This window comes from Cyanistes caeruleus, chromosome 8 (genome assembly GCF_971803275.1).
Source record: "Cyanistes caeruleus chromosome 8, bCyaCae1.hap1.1, whole genome shotgun sequence".
In the NCBI taxonomy this organism is placed as follows: Eukaryota; Metazoa; Chordata; class Aves; order Passeriformes; family Paridae; genus Cyanistes; species Cyanistes caeruleus.
The window spans coordinates 3,299,343-3,318,339 of record NC_141708.1 but is presented as its reverse complement, the minus strand read 5'-3'; the positions used below and the strand labels follow the sequence as shown (position 1 = coordinate 3,318,339).

Sequence of the window (18,997 nt, the reverse complement as noted above, 5' to 3'; positions counted from 1 at the left end):
TTTTCCAGCTACTTCCCTCATCATTTTGGATATTAGTGTCTTGATGCTGTGACCATGGGGACAGCGGGAAACACCTGTCTGCTTATTTCAACCTGTATTTCTGTATGGAAGTTGTGCTCCCAGTTAAAAACATTACTCTGTGTTTTTGAGGGCGGTGCAGAGTTTACCTGGACTAACACACTAGCTGGGAAATGGCTCCAAGGACATGCTATGGTCTGTCAGGTCAATGTGCAAATTAAATCAGATTTATTCAGTGCACGGAGCTTCCCTTGGTGCCGTTTCATTCCGGATTGTTAATTGAGCGGCCCTACATGGACACACTGTGATTCCATGCTGAGGTTTGTACAGGAAACACACAGAAGAAAACCTGAAGTCGATTTCTGAGCTGTCCACTGCACTGGGCAAAGAATAAATCAACATCAGCAAATGCCCAGGAAATTTATATTGTATAGGAAATATCCTGCTAAACATTGCCCATAGAAAGCAGTGGCAACTTAGCTTAAATTAATTAGGTTAAAAGAATTAATAGCTTACAAGAGTGGGAAAATACCACTCTTTTAACCATCTCTGATGGGTTCTTTTAACCATACTTGAACAACCATCAAGGCTCTTACTCCTACCTATGCCCTTTCCTCTTTGGGGGTTGCCCATGTGCAGAGTTTCAGCCTGCAACTATGTGTGGTTAACACAGTTTTTATCTGTCACAGGGTGGGAAATACCAATAAAAGGCATCACAACGAGGTGTTAAAGAGTACAAGCAGAGTTGAGCTAATCACAGTGAAAGGCATTTCTAGCTGGGCTCTAAACTGATAAAAGAGAAGATGAGTCCCCTTCATACTGCAGAGAACAACGTGTCCAAGGAGGTCAGCTTCCCTCAGCCTGGCTTTCCCTGCTCAGGAAAATGTCAGGCTTTCAACCAAATCTTACAGCAAAGTCATTTTGCTCTGGTTTCCTGATGATATCCACCAGGATATCCACAGGGCAGCCCTGCTCCTCATCCCTGTGGGAAGCATCTAGCATCTCCCCTTTTGTGATAATTTGCTTTCATATCTTCATGTGTAAACGAGAGCTTGATAAATCACCCAAGACACATATTTACAATGAATCACCATTTCTCATTTAAGCTCTGTAAGTCCAGCATCAGAAAGAGAAATCTGGACCAGCCCCTGTTTGGGAGAAGTCCAGGCTAGCCACAAAAACACAAGATTTCTCATCTGCCAACTGCTTTACTACTAAAACATTGGGTTAAAAGAAAAAAAAAAAAAAAGAAAAAAAAAAAAGAAGGAAATTAAGTACTTTAATAAAAATACCAGCAAACATCATAAATTGAAGTTGCAAAATTTGGAGGCGGAACTGCAGTGATGTGATCAGTGACCGTGAGATACTGTTTGCCCTCACCAGCTTTGCTGACCTGGACTATTTATTTCCCTGCTCTCCCTCCCAGCTCAGCACGGGGCTGGCCACAAACGCGCTCTGGCTCAGCCTCCCATCAACACACGTTTGTCACTCAGACCTTGCAGGGCTTTCTTCCTGCTCGCCACTGAGCTGACTTGGTGTGCTCACTACTGCTGATCCTGTGGATGGCAAGGCTGCAGGAGCATTCCTGGCAGCTATTCCTGACAAGGTCTCAATGACATGGACAGCAGCAGCTTTGCCAGAGCTGTGGCAGGGGGGTTCCTGGCATGGGAAGCCGGCTCATCTCTGGAGACGTCACTCTGTCGCCACAGCGAAGGGCTTAAGGTGCTCATTCACCACCTTCTCTTCATACAACCCTGCAACTCCCAGGAAGGGCAATTTACCTAACTTATTGCTAATTATTTTAAGAATAGCAAAGCAGTTGCAGCACTAAATCTCATTGCTCCTTTTCCCTTATCTGAGCATGCCAAAGCAAGAGGTCCATAAACACGTGGCACGTGCCTGTATCCCTGCCCAGGATCCTGCCTCTACCATCAGGAATACCAGGCAGGAGAAGACACTTTCCTCCTGCAAGCCCTCTGTCCAAACTCCAAAGTGAACAGCAGCTGTGCAGAATGCACTCAGAGTGTCAAACTCAGCGCAAAATGACAAAAGGGCTATTTAGGAACAACTCACTGTAGAAAGACTATAATGCACAGTTCAACAAGACTTTAAAAAAACCCAAAATTATCTGTTTTAAGGTCTTATCCATATAACAAGCTTTAAAACATGACTGGGCTGTAACATGCTCTTTATGACCCTCTGCTGACTGGGAAGACATTAACCTACACTGACAGAAAATATTTGCAGCCATTTGGACACAGACTTTAATACTGAATTTGCTTTCATCCTGCGACTCGAATATACACAGCCAAAGCTACAGCCAAGAGAAGGCTCATCGCTCCTGAAAACACATCCTGGCCCTTCCTGGCTGACAAATACAATTTTCCTGGATTTAGTCAAGTTTCTGCCATCCACTCAAAGCTTTAAAACATCTTAACATATTTCTAACCTCAGCTTATCCCGTTGTGGGTAAGTGTGAACACTCCAGCTCAATACAGCTCAAACATCTACAAACCACCACACACTTTCCCATTTTTAATCCTTCCATGTGCCTTACCTTGGCTTTTACTTTTAAAATATAGTTTAACAGGAAGAAAACCTCTCAGGCTATTTGGAAAGGAAAAAGGGGAAATAAATAAAAATGAAGACAATTTTACAGGTCCTACTTCAGCTAAACCTTTCAGGGCCTTCAATGAGAAGATAATCTTTCTGTGATTATGGCCAAACCCTCTCGTTGCTTGGCAACACATAATTAAGGAATATGTTTTCAGATCCGCTTTGCAAGCTGGCCATTATCAGATGAAATTACTGGAGCAACAAATGTCATCCTCATGCAAATGAGATGGTCGTAGGCAAAAGAAGAAAAAAAAAAGAAATAAAGAGGGCTGAGTAGCAAGAAGGAGCTCAACAGCACAGAAATACTGCTGGCTTCCTCTTGCTGTGCACCGGTAATTCTGGTGAAGGGAAGGGATAATTTCAATATTTTTAGAGAACAGGGTTTGCAGTTTGTAAATGTGAACCAGGGAAGGAGGGATCTGCTTCCCATGGTGGAGGAGATTGCTCCTAATCCCCGTGCTCTGGAGGTCCTTCAGCCCAGAGCTCTTTGCTGCGTCGGCACCGACCGCTCAATCAGACAAAGCGCAAATAAATGAACATATTTGTGTTCCCCACATTCTGCCAGTTCGTCTTCTTAGCTGCATTCATTTAAAAATACTGCCTGGATGTACTACTTTAGCATCTGATCCATGTCAACACAGAACATGTTGCCTAATATTGAGGCATTTTTTAGAAATCAATACATTACACCAGCTACATAAAGGACTCCTAAGCGTGAAAGGACCGGCATTTACTTCCTAGCTGCGTAATTATGGTATGGCAGGGAAAGGGGTGTGCCAAGTGTCTGCATTTTGAGAACTTTATCATTTCCCCTCTTTATTTAGATTCCTGTGGAATGGCATCACCAGTTTGGCACCGTCTCGATGCCTATAAATGGTATCCCTCTTATTAAAGCTTTGTGTATGTGTGTGCTTGTACGGCACATTGTTTGGGAATCGTCTGCATGGGAGTTCAGCTGCACTGCACAGGGAGAAAACTCCCTGCTCACAGAGTCATTACCAGCAAAAAACATTTCAAGGGGGGTCTTTCCACATTTTCTTCAAACAAGTCAAGGAACAAATGAATGGATTTGATGAATACCCTTATATTTCTCCTGGTGATTTTGGGGGTTAGCTTCTATCAGGCTCTGAGTGCCACATCTCCAAAGCGGAGGAGCAGAGCCTGCTCAGATTGTACAGCTTTTCATCTGAGCAGCCAAGAGCCAGAGCGTTTCTAGAAAGGGAAGGAAAGTCTAGGAGCCACCATTCATTTTTATTGTTCTAGTGCTTAATGACAGGCTTTTAGTTTAAAGCACAGCCCTATTACTTTAACAGCTCTATCGCTTCACTTACAGGCATCTCGAGAAGGAAATCAAGGGGTTTATTTTGTATGCCTGATAAAACAGCAAATTAATAATAAGAAGAAAAGCCTTAGGTAATGGCCAAAGGTAAGTCGATTCTCGAATAACACCATTAACTATCTGATGAATTTAGTCAAAACAATGCTAACCACTTCCTCGGAGGAACACATTTGTGCCTGATAACAGCGGTAAAAAGTCAATCTGCAGCAAACCCTGTAGTCCTAATTGCTCAGCCAGCACAGTGTCTAATCTCCTGCTCTCGACAAACAACAGGAACGGCAAGATTAACCCTGGGAGCATTATCTGAGATACCGCTCACATTTAACTGAAGTTGGCTAAACAAATGAAATATTTGGAATTTAACCACAGAGCAAGAATCAGCATCTTTAGCTCCGCATGGCCAGCACAACCCTGCACAGAAATTCCCTTCACCGCATATTCTAAGTAGGACAGTGTCTAATACTCAGGCATGAACCTCCATGATATTTGACTGAGGGTTTTTTGAGGGGTAAAATAAGCAGCAACAAGGTGGTTCTAAGCTACAATATGGACTAAGCCCCTTCGGTAATTACTTGGTTCAGGCGACGCCATGGTGGAGACGATGACGGGGGGCCCCGTGCGCCGGCTGAGCTTCGGGTACGGGGCCAGCTGGGCAGGGAAGGCAGGCCCTGTGGGTGCCAGGCCACCGTCCCCCGCTGTCCCCGGCCGGCGGAGGAGCTGGGGGCTGCTGTGGGGGCTGGGTGCCGGTGACGCCACCGCTGTCCGCTCCCTCTTCATCAGCTCCATGGGCACGGTGTAGGTGGTGGGGTACGCCGTCTTGGGGCTGCCGTGCGGGTTGGCCGCCGCCACGGGCAAGCCGACGGGAGCGGAGTAGGCAGAGGCGGGCCGCGGGTGCGTGCTGCAAGGCAGGGGGGTGCTGTATCCCGAACCGGGGAGGAAGTGCGGCCCCTGCGGAGCCCCCGCGGGGGCCGGGTAGGCGGTGGTCTCCAGCAAGTGCTGGGTCGGGGCGCTGGACGGCCGGCGGTGTATCTCTACACCTCTCGGGGACAGCGGCTGCAGCGGTGGCGGGTGCTGCGAGGTGCCAGGGCCATCCACCGTGGGCACCCCGTACTCTGCCGGCAGCTCGCTGCGGTGGCTGAAGCTGTTGGAGCGGGTCCTGGGGCGCAGTGCCCCGCTCCTGCGCTCCTGCCTCTGCAGCTGCATCTCTGCCTTGTAGTTGTGGGCGATGCGGGACAGCACGCGGGCCTGCCCCAGGTTGGGTGCCACCGACTTGATGTCGTTCTCCTCCATCATGGCCAGCAGGTTCGGGGAGTCGAAGCCCTGCTGCAGCAGGGCAGCAAAGGTGTTCTCCGAGACACCCTCCGCACGCAGCAGCGCCACAAACTCGGGGTCAAAGCTCCTCTTGCCCTCCGGCCCGGGGAAGGCGGGCGGCACCGGCGGGTGGGAAGGCGTCGCCACCGTCGCCTCGTAGCTGTCGTAGGGACCCTTGGCGGCGGTGCTCTCCCTGCCCGGCCCGTAGCTGCTGCCGGTGCTGCCGCTGGGATCCACCACCAGGCAGGTGGGGGCAGCTTGCCTGGCTGCTGCCACCTCCGGAGCCCGCTCTGCGCCATCGCTGTAGCCCGGCCTGCTGGGGAAGGCAGGGGGCTCTGCGGCGTAGCGCGGCCCGGGGGGCTCCGTGCCGTACCACGCTGGGGACACATCTCTGCCGCGCAGCCTCTGCCCATCCAGGGCCGCTTTGGGGTCTCTGTAGAGCCGGCTGGTGTCTGGTGGGGCAGGTGGGCGTGCTGCGGCCTGGTCCCAGGACAGCCGGCTGCCGGGCGCCCCATAGCTGGCCAGCGGCCTGCCCGCCACGTGGTCGCGGTAGCAGCGAGGGTCCTTGGGTGACCTCGCCGACAGCGACGGGTCGCTGTAATAATCCTGGGGCGGCAGAGAGCCCCGGGCCGCCATGGGCGCCGGCCGCTCGCAGTAGGCGAAGTCGGGGACAGAGCCCTTCCTCAGGGGCCCTGGAGCGAAGGTGGCATCCTGGTACGGGTACGCCTCTTGCTTCAGCTCCGCGCCGCCCTGCAAGATGATATCATTTGCCCGCGGTGGCTCGTACCAGCTGCCCTCGCCGCCGTAGGTCAGGGAGCTCCTCCGGCCCGGTGGCCTCTGGTACTCGAAGGCGTTCTCGCTCTCCCAGTTCCCCTCATACCAGCCGGCAGCGTCCCAGCTCTGCGAGCGGCCGATGTTGGGGTGCTTGCTGGGGATGGGCATCACCACGAGGCCGCTCGCTCCCGCTGACGAGGAGAAGAGGAGGCGCCTTCCTTCTCAGCGCTTCTCCGGCACGCATCCAAACCGGACCGTGCTGCGCCTGAGCCCTCCCGGGACTCCAGAGAGCACCGGCCGCCGGTTTTGCCTTTCCGAGTGTCTTTGCCTGAATTATTAATCCGGGTAACCTTAGCAGGCAGAGCATGCGGCGGCCGGCGGAGGGGCTGCCCTGGCCGTGCGCTGCAGCCGCGCTCAGCCCAGATGCTTTATCCTGTGCCGCTGGGGACGGCGCACATGGACAACTGGCCGAGCAGTGTGGGGGGATTAGGAGCTAAATAAAACCACTAAAGCCCTCGCTCCATGTGACATCATTTTAGCCCGATGAAATCTCACGCACTGACCCAGCCAGCAACCTCAATGCAATTTTTCCCCTGGGGAATGTTGATTTTTTTTTTTTTTTTTTTTTTTTTTTTTGGCTTGTTTGATTAACATTTTTATTTTTTAACGTGTGTTTCCTCTGTTTTGGCTGTCTCCCCCCTGATGTGCTGGGGGAGGCTGTCCCAGCACCCACCGGAACGTGCGCGGATCCGCTCGGCCCCACACATGCGCATGTAAAAATAAAAAAGAAAGCTTCAGTGTCAGCTCAATCTTAATCCAACCTGATGAAATGCTAATCCACTGCACACAGCTAAGGACAAATTAAATGGGAGCCAGCAGACAGGCCTAAAAAAGGCCAGTGCAAAATACTTGGGAATACGAGAGAGATTAGAAATTAGTTAGGTATCAATTTAGCAGTTTATGAATATTATAATTTGCATTCGAAATTACTTTTTTTTTTTTTCTTTGTAGTTTCAAATTAGCCACGCTAACTAGGCTCCAAAAAGATTTTTTGTAATCTTACCATAATATGCAAATCCTTTCATCATCCCAGGACAGAAAATTGTGGAGGTGTAATCTGGAATTTATAATTTTAAGACCCTAGCACAGGTCATGGAGAAGGAGGGGAGGACCAAAGGATCTAAAGCCTGGTTTAACGAAGCAAAAAGGAATAGTAGACTTTTGCCCATTATCTCCAGCTTCCTTTGGAAAAAGTACATGTTTATGAAATAGGAAAACACTCAGAAACATCACACAAAACTCAATTTGTACTGAGCAGTATTTCAATATTCATGTGGCTTAAGCTTTTTTTACACTTAGAGTAGGCAAAGGGATTTAGATGGAATCACAGCACAGAAAATTGTTATTTGCAAATGTAATAAAAATTTCCATATAAAGTCATTGTTTTCAGAGGAAATATTAAAATGGCTCCCCAAAACACATAACCCAAATTATGACAGGCTGCTCATGCTCAAATATTCCTTTTCAAAGAAGAAATAGCTCAACTGCTCCTTATTTTGCTGACCGCTGCTACACAGACAACATTTTATTTTCTGAATTAAAAACTCAGATGGAAACAATTTTGCCTTTCTCTGCTACAGTCACAGATTTCTTCCCCTCCAATAAACCCCCTTCCAGGACACAGCCACTGAAAGGAGGAACAGTCACCTTCCCCGGCCTGTTTGCAAGACAGCTTGAGCCTTTTTCCTGGCTAATCCACAATAAATGTTTAGTGCACAAGCCATCACATGATGGACTATTGTGCTATTATGATAGCTAAATCACTAATACAGTCTAATGCTTATACTTGCCTATCATACTAATACCTCTGGGCTATATTTCTGACCCAAATACTGACAGGATCTTTGAGTAATCCCTAAATTTCTTTATTGCAGTAAATATTACAAATCCTCTTCAAATATTCTCTCCTCCAATTCCATCCTCAAGAATCACGATCTTGAAAATTATGCTGGATATTACACAGACATGCAAAACGTGGGGCCCAAAATATTATTTATTCAATTCTCAGAGAATATCTGACTGGCATTATACTGAATTAACTAACAAACTTCAGGCACACTGGAAAATTTCTTCTTTTGTAAAAGTCAAGATGGGAAGACACATTTGTGGCTTACAAATAAAGCAGAGAGTATTTTAACCAACAAAAACGTTTTATTACAACAACATTTTGCTAAAGAATAAAATGTATTCCCAACTGGATACAGTGAGATTGGCGCCATTTGTTCTGAAGCAGTAGAAGAAATCTACCAAAAATGTATATGACAAAATAATAAAATCCTGGTCTATAGATCGAGGTCATCTTCTACCATTGTCTTTAGCATTAATAAATTACTAGCTAACAGTCACCATGTTAAGCCTTGGTTGCCAATGGAAAAAACCATGCCACAGAGAATGAAATTTCAAAAATGCTGATTTTCAACAACTGCAAGGGAAGTCCAAAGGGAGCTTGAAGCATTCACTACCCCTGAGAAAACCAAGGGCTTTACAAGCCCTCGGGTCTCAGGATGGACACACAATAGCAACCCCACCCAAACCAACACATCTGTGACTGGTGGCTGTGTCCTGCCCAGCGCACACATGGACAGCAGCACCCAGACAGCCACCTCCAAACTCCATCCTACACACAGAGCCCCATCTGGGCTCTGAAAACCACCCCAGCACCAGCCTGCCCTCGCAGCCTTGGGCAGGAGATGTGCTCCTCTTGCAGCTCTTCAGAGGGGCCAGGAAACCCTACCTGGGGAGCTGCTGCTGGAACGCTCATGCATATGGATGGTTTATCCCGCAAGTGCTGACCTCAATGGAACAAACAGATTATTCCTGTGCTCCAAGCCAAGCAGAGGAAAATGCCTGCGGTACCAAGGGCTGCAGGATTTGCACATTTCCCTGCAGCCAGGGCCCAGATGTCCTCTTTGGAGGGCTCTGCTGGCCCCAGTATTTGTTGACCAAGAGCTGTAGCCAGTGGGGAAGACGTGGCCCAGAGCTCTGGAGCTGGGCTGCCTTCTGTGCCACCACAGTAGCAAAGGAAATGTTACACCCCCAGTGAACCAATAAATCAATAAGAAATGATTGGAATTAAATATTTATAGATGGGCAGCAAGGGTCTTGCCTTTTTCTTTTTTTTTTTTTTTTTTTCAATCTTAAAAACAGCCCCCTTGCAAATTCAGGCAGCAGAGCAAGTGAGGTGATTGCTCCTGTCTATGCCACTGGTGAGACTCCACCTGCAGTGCTGTGCCCAGCTCTGGGGACTGAAATGTAAGAAGGACATGGAGCTGTTGGAAAAAGTGCAGAGGAGGCCACAAAGATGATTCAAGGGCTGAAGCACCTCTGCTATGGGGAAATGGGGAAATGCTAAGCAAATTTGGCTTGCCCACCCTGGAAAAGCTTTGGGATGATCTTATCACAGCCTTTCAGTACCTGAACAGGTCCTCCAAGAGAGGCTGGAGAGGGAATTTTTTAGAAGGTCGTGGATTGATAGGACATGGGGGAATGGCTTCCCAGTGCCAGAGGGCAGGGATAGATGGGATACTGGGAAGGAATTTTTCCCTGTAAGAGTGGTGAGACCCTGGCACAGGGTTCTCAGAGAAGCTATGGCTGCCCCTGGATCTCTGGAAGTGTCCAAGGCCAGGCTGGATGGGGCTTGGAGTGGACTGGGATAGTGGGAAGTGTCCCTGCCCATGGCAAGGGGTGGGACCGAATGAGCTTTAAGGTCCCTTCCAACCCAAACCACTCTGTGATTCTGTGAAATTCTATGAAATTATTCTGTTCCTATTTCTGCATGCAGACCCAAGCAGGATGGCCAGGAGAAGATCCAGAGTCCCAGGGGCCCAACCTGATGTAACTGATCCCACTGTGCTTCTCAGAAGTGCAGGAGGCACCAGCACCCACATCCTCAGCGTGAGGGGGAGACAAGGACTGTGGAACAGGCAGAAAATTTATTCTCCCTTTATCTTTTAATTCTAGAGGTATTTTGGGAAAGGAAAAAAAAAGAAAAAAAACACACACAGAAAGAAGAAAAAAAAAAGCTGATCAAGAGATTAAATGCCCTGGTATTTCAGATCACGTGAAAAATGCAGAGTTTTGACTTAATACCCTGATTTTCAGTTTAGCATTGATCTCATACATGGTAAATTTAGCCACAATATTTGGTTACGATACAATGACCAGAGAAGTCTGCTCTGAAAAAAAGGTGATGACAGAGTAGGAGAAAGGTGGGCCCATTGTTGAGACACTGCATTCAAAACTGACAGCAAGAAATCTGAGCCTGGAGCCCTCTTGCCATGGATGTGAAACAAGCAATGCTACAAAGTGCTGTTCTCTTCCCATGAGGGAAGTGTTTTACACCTAAAACCCAGGGTAGGAAATCAGCATGCTAAATCTGCAACACAACTGTGTAAACAACATTTTTTGGAGTCTGTAGCACTCACTCAGGAGAGGTTGGCTGCAAAATTTCATTCATATTGATATAAAACATTTCATTACCGATTCTGAAAGCACGTTGCTGGAAAAATTATTCTGTGCAGCAAAATAATAAAGATTTGGATTAGTTTTGCTTCTTATTATTTTAAAATATATTTCAGCTATAAATTTAAATCATGTTTATATTGAGGAAAAACATTTTTGATGTAGATTAAGATGCTGATGTTTTCTTCCCAATTATTTTCTTCTGGGAGAGACTGGAACAGAAACTGTGCCAAATGTAATTTCTGGCAAAAACTGTAAGATGCAGCAGTCTGGGAAAGGCTATTTCTCTTTCAAAAGCAAAGGAATCCTACCCCTGGTAGTGAAAAATCCTCTGGAGAACAAATACATCTCTTGTTAATGGAGAGAGCAGGTATCAGGACACCAGCCTTTATACCTCGCTCTGCCACTGTCAGAGAGTAAATTGCTTAATTTCTTACTTGCTGATTCCCCTTCCATCAAGAGGAATATAATAATATACACCTCTCACACTTGGCTGGTGTTAAGATTAATCAATGTTTGTCATATGTTTTCAGGTGACAAGGTACAAAGCCACTGGGGAGGATAAATGCTCCTGCCCTCCCTGCCTGGGCTTTCAAGGACTGCTTGTGATTGTGCCTAATGACCCCCAAAGCTTGGGAAGCCTCTCCTGAACATCCTCCTCCCATGTTCAGCTTGCAGGATGCCAGGGAAGCAGAAATGAGCTGCTCTATGCTGTGGTGTACCATGGATGCTATGGAGAAGAAAAGGAATGGGATGCAGTATGAGTAATGCACACACACACATACATGCACACCAATTGAAAAGAAACAAAATTAAAAAGAAAAAAGGGAGTGGAAAAGCAGCAAGAAAATGCTCCAAATCCTTTGAAACTACTGCATTTGCTGAAATTTGGCTCTGCAAAATCTCCCTCACAGTGGCAATGAGCACTCTGCCTAGATGGACTTTTTAACAGTCTCCTGAAATTAAGGGAGCACAAAGAGAAAATTAGCAGGATTGTGCTGGAATCATTTTCAATAATCAAAGGAGCAGCACAGCATCTGAAAGCACTCAGCGCTTGAAGCCCTGCCACATGCTTTTACCAATTTCCAAACCAAAAGCATCGATGCTTTGTAACTCCAACAAAACGCTCACAAACACCAACTTGGTGCCTTACAACAAAACACTCTGAAGATCAGCCGGTTATTAAACAATCATTGCCTCATGGAATTCTGCATTTTGATGACTTTAAAGCAAAAAAACCCAAGAGCTTATGTCTGTTTGTAACTCAATTCCTAAGTGCTGGGATAGAATGTGCCACAACCGTTGGCGTGACAGGCTCCAGGAACGCACGAGCACACGCTGCCCTGAAATGTGACGCACAAACTGGGACTGGTGGCTGGGTTCAGTCACCATTCCCATCAGGGACACACGACTGGGCCCAGGCACCCAATAAAAGGTTGATACAGGACCCCAACAAACGCACAGCAAAGAACCTCTCATGCCAAAGCCAGCTGACGTTTCCTCTCCAAGCTGGTGACACCGTATTGCAGTGCCCTTCCACATCATCCCCCAAAAATTCCCCCAAAACCCCACAAGCCAATGTGAGGAGAGGATGTGAGGCTTTTTCCACTCCCACCAGCCAGCGCTGTGCTGAGAAGGTGCATGGAAGCATCTAATGAAAAGCAATGAGTGACCTTTCCCTTCATCCCTGTGGAGCTGCCTCTCCAGTGCTGTTTTGTGCTGATCTTTGGATGGAAGGGGCTGGATGTGGGAGATGTGCTCCTTTCCACGCTCATGGCCAGCCAGCCATGCCTGCAGTCACTGCCACACAACAACTCTCCATCTGGATATCTCCTTTGACAGATGGGTGCCTCACCCCAGTTTTCCCTGTGGTAAGAGGGAATGGCTGGAGCTGTGTCAGGGAAGGTTTAGGTTGGGTTTCAGGAAAGGTTCTTTCCCAGAGGGTGCTGGGCACTGAACAGGGAACAGTCACAGCCCCGAGGCTGCCAGAGCTCCAGGAGTGTTTGGACAATGCTCTCAGGGTTGCACAGGATGGGTTTACTGGGGTGTCTGTGCCAGGCCAGGAGCTGGACTCACCGATTCCTGTGGGTCCCTTCCAGCTCAGGACATTCTGTGATTCTATGAATTATCTTCTATTTATTTTAGAATGAAGTATGTGCCAGAAGCACCCCAGTGAGCACATAGTGACTTATCACCTCCTGTTATCCTGCTCCCCTGGGAAAGCCCTGGAGGTTGCCCTGAGAAACTGTAGAAATCCCATCCCTGCAAGTGTCCAAGGCTGGGTTGGATGGGGCTTGGAGCAATCTGGGACAGGGGAAGGTGTCCCTGCCCATGGCAGTAGGTTGAACTAGATGGTCTTTAAGGTCCCTTCCAACCCAAACCATTCCATGATTTGCCCTCCAGGAAGAAAATCAAACTGCAGGTAACAAATGCTGGAAGGCAGCAATCATCTAAAACACACTTGCAGCTAAAAAGGAGAAGTGCAGCTGTAAAACACACTTTGAGCCATTGGAATGAGCCTTACAAGCTCTTCAAACTTCAATCAGAAACCATTTTGCCTTTAAGTATAGGGAAACTCCAATAAAAGTTGGCAGAAACAGCACTGTCACATTCCTGCATCAACAAAAGGATAATAAAAACATCAGATGTATCCCTACAGCACACAGCTACACAGTCTCAAGGACTGCAAAATAAAAATCAATCTGGATGCTGAAGGGCGGGTGAAAAGCAGCAGACAAGGTTCATTGGGCACATCCCTCAACCATTCGCAAAGATCTAATCTACGAATGCTCTTAAAAATAATCCTCTGGAAATCACATCAAGCACCTTGTCTCCAAAACTGGGTATTAGACTTTGAGGTCAAATCTCATCATTTTTAATAAGAATTCAGGATCAAGATTTGAACAGCATGTGTAATGAAAAGCATGGGAATTATATCTGTCCCAGAAAGCAGTTGAGAAATCCACTGTTAAATGAATATATATTGTAAATCTGAACTCTGCCATGCATGCCTGGGCTTTGCATAGAAAATAATTAATTACTAGACTGTAACAAGGGCCTGGGGAGATAAACAGGCTGGGGTTCAGGGTGTCTCTCTACCTTACTTCCCCTGATGATGCCAAGAGCTTGAAACGTGTTCTTCTCTTTCACACCCGTAGCAGATGAAAACCAAAACCAAACTGGAGGAAATATTACTTCAGCTAAAAAAGCATTTATGCCTTGCTCTTTTAAAGAACTGGTCTTTTGTCCTGTTGTATTGCAAACCACCAAAAATGAGCTATATTTTACCATGTTCCCTCAGCAGCCTTGCTCATCTTCATTTGCTGAGTTAATCAAATATCTGTATCATGATCAACAGCAACACAGTTGTTTCTCAAAAATGGGTGTCAATCTATACTAAGGTTGTTTTGTGAACTTGACCTGTTTACTAAGTTTTGAGGTGCTAGATGGCAGCAGAGAGTGCTTTGTTTTAAATAAAAATTAAAAAGATAATCTAAGAAAAAAAAAGAAAAAACAAATTAATAGTGTTAAGCTAATGGGCTGTATAAAAGCGTCACTAAGAAATGATCAATGCCCTTCAATTTTAAGCAATGCAAAACCAACTCAAAACTTGCTCTTTGAAGAAAGCTCTCTAATGAAAACCTTCACTGTTTTGGCACTTCAATCCATTAAATCTGTTTGTGGAGAGCAAAAAATATAAAAGTTGTGTAATGTGTTTCCCTGCAGCTTTATTTTAGTATAGCCAGATGTCCTACTCCTGTCAAAAAATTTACCAGCAAATATTCAGGAAATCAGGATAAATTTGAAAAGACTGGTCCAGATCCAAACACCATCAGTCCCTGAAAAAGTGTAATTTAGGAGTCAGATATAAGTTTTTTTTCTGGTATTTTGAAGGAGACCCCATCCTGTTCTCATCTGCCCCTGGGGACGGATTGTTTCTCATCACATATTTGGAAGCAGCCAAATTCCACCCCCTGGATGCTGGAGGCAGCTTCTGCAGCATTCCAGAGCTTGGGAAGAGGCACCAGGGCTGCCCCAAGGCCCTGCTCCAACAGCCCCTTCCCAGTGAATATTCTGGGAATATTATCACTTTTCTGAGTAATCTTTTAAATGCTGGGGAGGATTTAGAGTGAGGAGAAGGAAAAAAAAACCCCAACGATATGATGACAACATGTTAATCCCTAAACCAGTTAATTTAAATGGGAAATGTGGTAAGGATGGGAATTAAGTTGATGGTATTGAAGTCATCAGCTGTAATTGTTTCTTAATTAATGACACGAAGTTGTAAAGCGTGTTACACGGAACCTTGTCTGGAGGCTGGGGAAAATGGAGAAATACAAGGCAGAATTAAGAGTTAAACACATATTAAGTTCCCATCAATGGGTTTAAACACAAGGAGAACACAACAGAAGTTATTTTTTCCTATTTTGATGCATATAAAGTCCAGGGAAAGGGGAATTCTCCCTCCTGCAACAGCTTGAGCCACACATCTACTATGATGCACACCAAATTAATGGAATTTTTGTCTGTAACCTTATCTAAATGTGTCTTACTCTTGCCTGGATGCCTGGGGCATTTTGTCAGACTGGCTTCGTATCTGGCTCCAGTCCTACATCTTGTCATGCACATTCCCCTGTGGAATGTCACAGGAGGGAATGGACAGGAAAATCATCCACACAGGACTGGAAGCTACTGGAGCAGCCTGTGCATCCATGCAAGGACAAGAGCACACCCCTGGATACGAGCTCCATCCCAAAGCACAAACAGGACTCGTACAAGCATAGAGAGCTCTTGATTCAGCACAGCAAAAGGGTTAAAAACCATGGAATAAGGTCAATAAGCTTGAAAAATATCTGTAAACCCACTGAGATTGCTTGAACTTTCTTCATCCACAGGATACTGTCCATTTTTTAAAAAAAATCTTACAATTTTAACAAAATGTATTAATGACAAGTAATTCCCAAATATGCCATGCTTCTATCACAGAAGGGATAATTAAGAGAATTACTTTTCACTGGTAAAAAAAGAGGTGTACTCCAGCTTTTGTATGAATTTGAAGTGATGTTCTGAAACCTCCGTAAGAGCCAAAGATGCAATTTTGGAAAAGCAAAACATCAGGAGCAGCCAGACAGATCTTCAGTTTGCATAAATCAGCACAGGGTGCAATGGCAGAAGATCTGACAAGCTAATACTGCTTTTTCTCTAGGCTAAATGTGGTAAGCAACCCTTCCTTAAAAGCCTGATAGTTTATGTGCTTTGAGGTGGAAACTTAAAAAAAAAAATACAAAAAGCTTTATTGTGGGGGGGAAATCCTTGTACTGTGTTTTATATTCATAGAACAAAGACACTCAAATCCACCAGATAAAAAAAGTCTACATTTATTCTAAATAAGCCACTTTTACTCAGGACAAGCGGTTTCTTCCGTGCTTGATATCATCTTTAACTCATTGTTTCTCATCAAATGCCTAGTGGTGATAAGGATTTCCTGAGATAATAAGATTCTATTTCTAAGCAGTAAAAATAAGTATTATCAGATGCTACTTGGTGTGCAAATTTGCAAGAATGGAAGAAAATTCCTCCACCCAAATGTCAAATGCACTCATTTTGGCTACTGTTGTGCTATACAATGCAGCAAGAATTGGAGGCAGTCACTTTCCAGACTTGTATTTTTAATGTGTATTTCCCCTTTAGGTTCCTGGAGCAAGGTTCCTCTATCTTTTAGCATGAGTGGACTGTGGTAGTGAATAAGAACCTGTTCCACAGTCTGCTGTTAGTGGTGTGTGATCCCAGACCTCAGGGACATATTTTTTAAATACTCCTGAAAAGCCAGAAACATCACAGTTCTTCAGGGGCACTTCTGTTGAGGGTTAGTGTGGGGTTTTTTTTAACAACAAGGAAGTGCACAATAAGCAATAATTGACATTGTGATTATTAAGTCCACTTCTGTGGAGGATAAACTGAAATAAAGAGGTAAAAAGCATCCCTGCCGTAGATATTTATTCAAATATCACTGGATATGGTCTGCACTGACTTCTGTCACAGGGGGAGGAGTGGAATACAAAATTTCTGTCCACCCTTGAAATTAATTAACCAGCCTGATGCAGCCACAGCAGATAACTTTGGTGATGTTGAAAGCATCAATTCCTACCCCAAATTCCCTCCTCTATTTCATGGAATAATTGAGGTTGGAAAGACCTCTGAGACCATGAGCTCAAGCTGTGATCAATCCCCACCTTGTCACCAAACACCAGTCCAGCCCTTTCTTGGACACCTGCAGGGTTGGGGACTCCCAACCTCCCTGGGCAGCCCCTTCACTCACCCTAGAATTCCACGATCCCAGCTGGACAGTGTGTCATGGGAAGGTGCCTGTTCAAGGTTTGCAAGACAAATTATTGCATCAAGGACTCAGACCCACCCAAAAGGCTTCAGTAACCATGGCAGGGTCACATTCCCACAGAGAAACCAGGATATGTGCCGAGTCACGGCCACACACAGATACTACAGTGGCTGGAAGGTAAATACATGAGGAATTCCCACAGGAAGTATGATCACAGAAGCCTCAGCCAAAGAGGACACCAGGGTGCCACTCAGAATGTAAGGCAGTAAGTCAAAAAGCCAGAGAGCCGTGCATTAAGCACTGCAAAGTCACTTATGTGACTGTGCTGGCATTTATCAGCCATCAGATATATCAAAGGATCTGAAAGAAAACAAAGAATATGGATGGCTTGTTTGCCCTACAAACAGCTCTATTTTGCAAAGTACAGACAACTTTGGTGGCACAAACTGACATGTAAGGACATGATTTCCCACTGGATAATGACAAATCCTGGAGCAAAAACTGTCAGAAAATGTCTGGGCTCGCTTGGCCTTGCAATTATTTTTTCACTTTGCTTCTTGCTCATCTCAGGGCTGCCACTTTTGGGGCATGTGTTGAAAGCCTAACTGACTCATATATGTTAGTGCAAACTCTAACCTCTAAAGCCAGGCTTTCCAGTTCTGTGCCACTGGTGTGCAAGACAGGCTGGCAGAGCTGCAATGGTCTGGAGCAGAGGCAGCATTTGGGATCACCACAGAGGAATTCAGGGGTGTTGGGAAACCCGAGTTCTACACACAGACAAGATGTTGCCATCCTGCCTTGACTGTTGAGTTTTGACATTCAACAAGGAAATGACACAGTGCCACAGTACCTTGTCCCCAGCCTGCTCCCAGAGACACAACCAGCAGCTGTGGATGGGCTGCTCTCACTCCCTGCCTAGCTCCTGGTGATGTTTAATATTTGTTTAACCATATTGACAGAAGCACAGGATAAAGATCAGCTGAGCAAGCAGCAAAAATGATGCTGTAAGTTATTTCCTTGCCCAGGACTGCTGTGTGTGAGCACTGGAGTCCCGTGGGAGGGACAGATGCCATGCACCAGGAGTGCCATGGTCTTTTGAGTGTGGGGTTTCTTGAAGGCACTGTCAGACACCTTGTTCTGCCACAGCCAGCAAAGAAAAAATTACATCTAATCTCTTTGTTGTTTCCTAAATGAAAGGCAGGTGAGCTTCTGCCCTGAGGGCTTTTGCTGCCTTGTCTTTGGAAGGCTGGAAACTGCACCAGTTGGGAACGAGCCCACTCCTACACACAGCAACTTGGCTGCAAAATTCAGGCCCTTTCCATCGCAGGCAGAGCAGGCGGGTCTGGCAGCTCCACATCCATGGCTGCAGGATTGTGCCTCGGCTTTGTTTCACACACAGCAAAGCCAACATCCCTCCCTCTCCATCTCCCACTCGGACGCAGCTCCACGATTTTTGCTGGAATTCTTTTTTTCTTCATTCACCCTGAGGCAAAAACCCGTCATGGAATGGAAAATTTCAGCTCAAACGAATTTTAAATGTGGCAAAATCACAAGCTCATGGGAACAGGACCCAAAAGAGGGGCTGCTGGACAAGTCTGACTCCACACAGCACCAGCAGCTCCACCTCTAAAGCATACTTTGACCCACTATGGAATAAGACACAATTCCACAAACAGGAATTATATAAACCACTCTGCATATATTATTTGCAAAAACCCCAGCCATTCAATGGGTCCATCCTGCCACCCATATGGATCCAATTACAGAACAGGCACCCAAAGTCTCTGGGACAACCAGAAGAGAAAGAAATGGGTAAGCCAAGACCACTGTGAGCACAGTCCAACTTCATTTGGATGGGCATCACCAGCCCACTTAATTGCTGACAGACTATTCAAAATGTCTTTGCTGCAGGCTGCTGCCCTGAAATTTCTTTATCCCCTCAAGTCTGGACCTTTATCCCACCCATATTCCTCTACAGATCAAAATCTGTAACCTGGTCAAAAAGCTCTCATCTTCCAGCCTGCTCAGAGCAAAAAGTAACACTGTCATACAAAAATGTCATAAATATATATTTAAACAAC

The 18,997-nt window shown here is 46.0% G+C and overlaps 1 protein-coding gene across 6 annotated transcripts in view; it reads right to left on the bottom strand.

Moving 5' to 3' along the window:
• CTBP2 (C-terminal binding protein 2) overlaps nt 1-18,997 on the bottom strand; it is a 283,650-nt gene that overhangs the window by 33,573 nt on the left and 231,080 nt on the right. For 2 of the 6 annotated variants that reach the window (XR_015290035.1, XM_086900263.1), the window contains exon 1: nt 4,546-8,417. The exons of 3 other annotated variants lie outside the window; for them this stretch is intronic. Coding sequence is in view for 2 of the 3 variants with exons in the window: in XM_086900263.1 (XP_086756389.1) it covers nt 4,546-6,226 (1,681 nt within the window). In the remaining variant the exon portion in view is untranslated. Of the gene's footprint in view, nt 1-4,545; nt 8,418-18,997 lie in introns of those variants that run through there. One more of the 6 variants, XM_086900262.1, reaches the window with a different exon arrangement.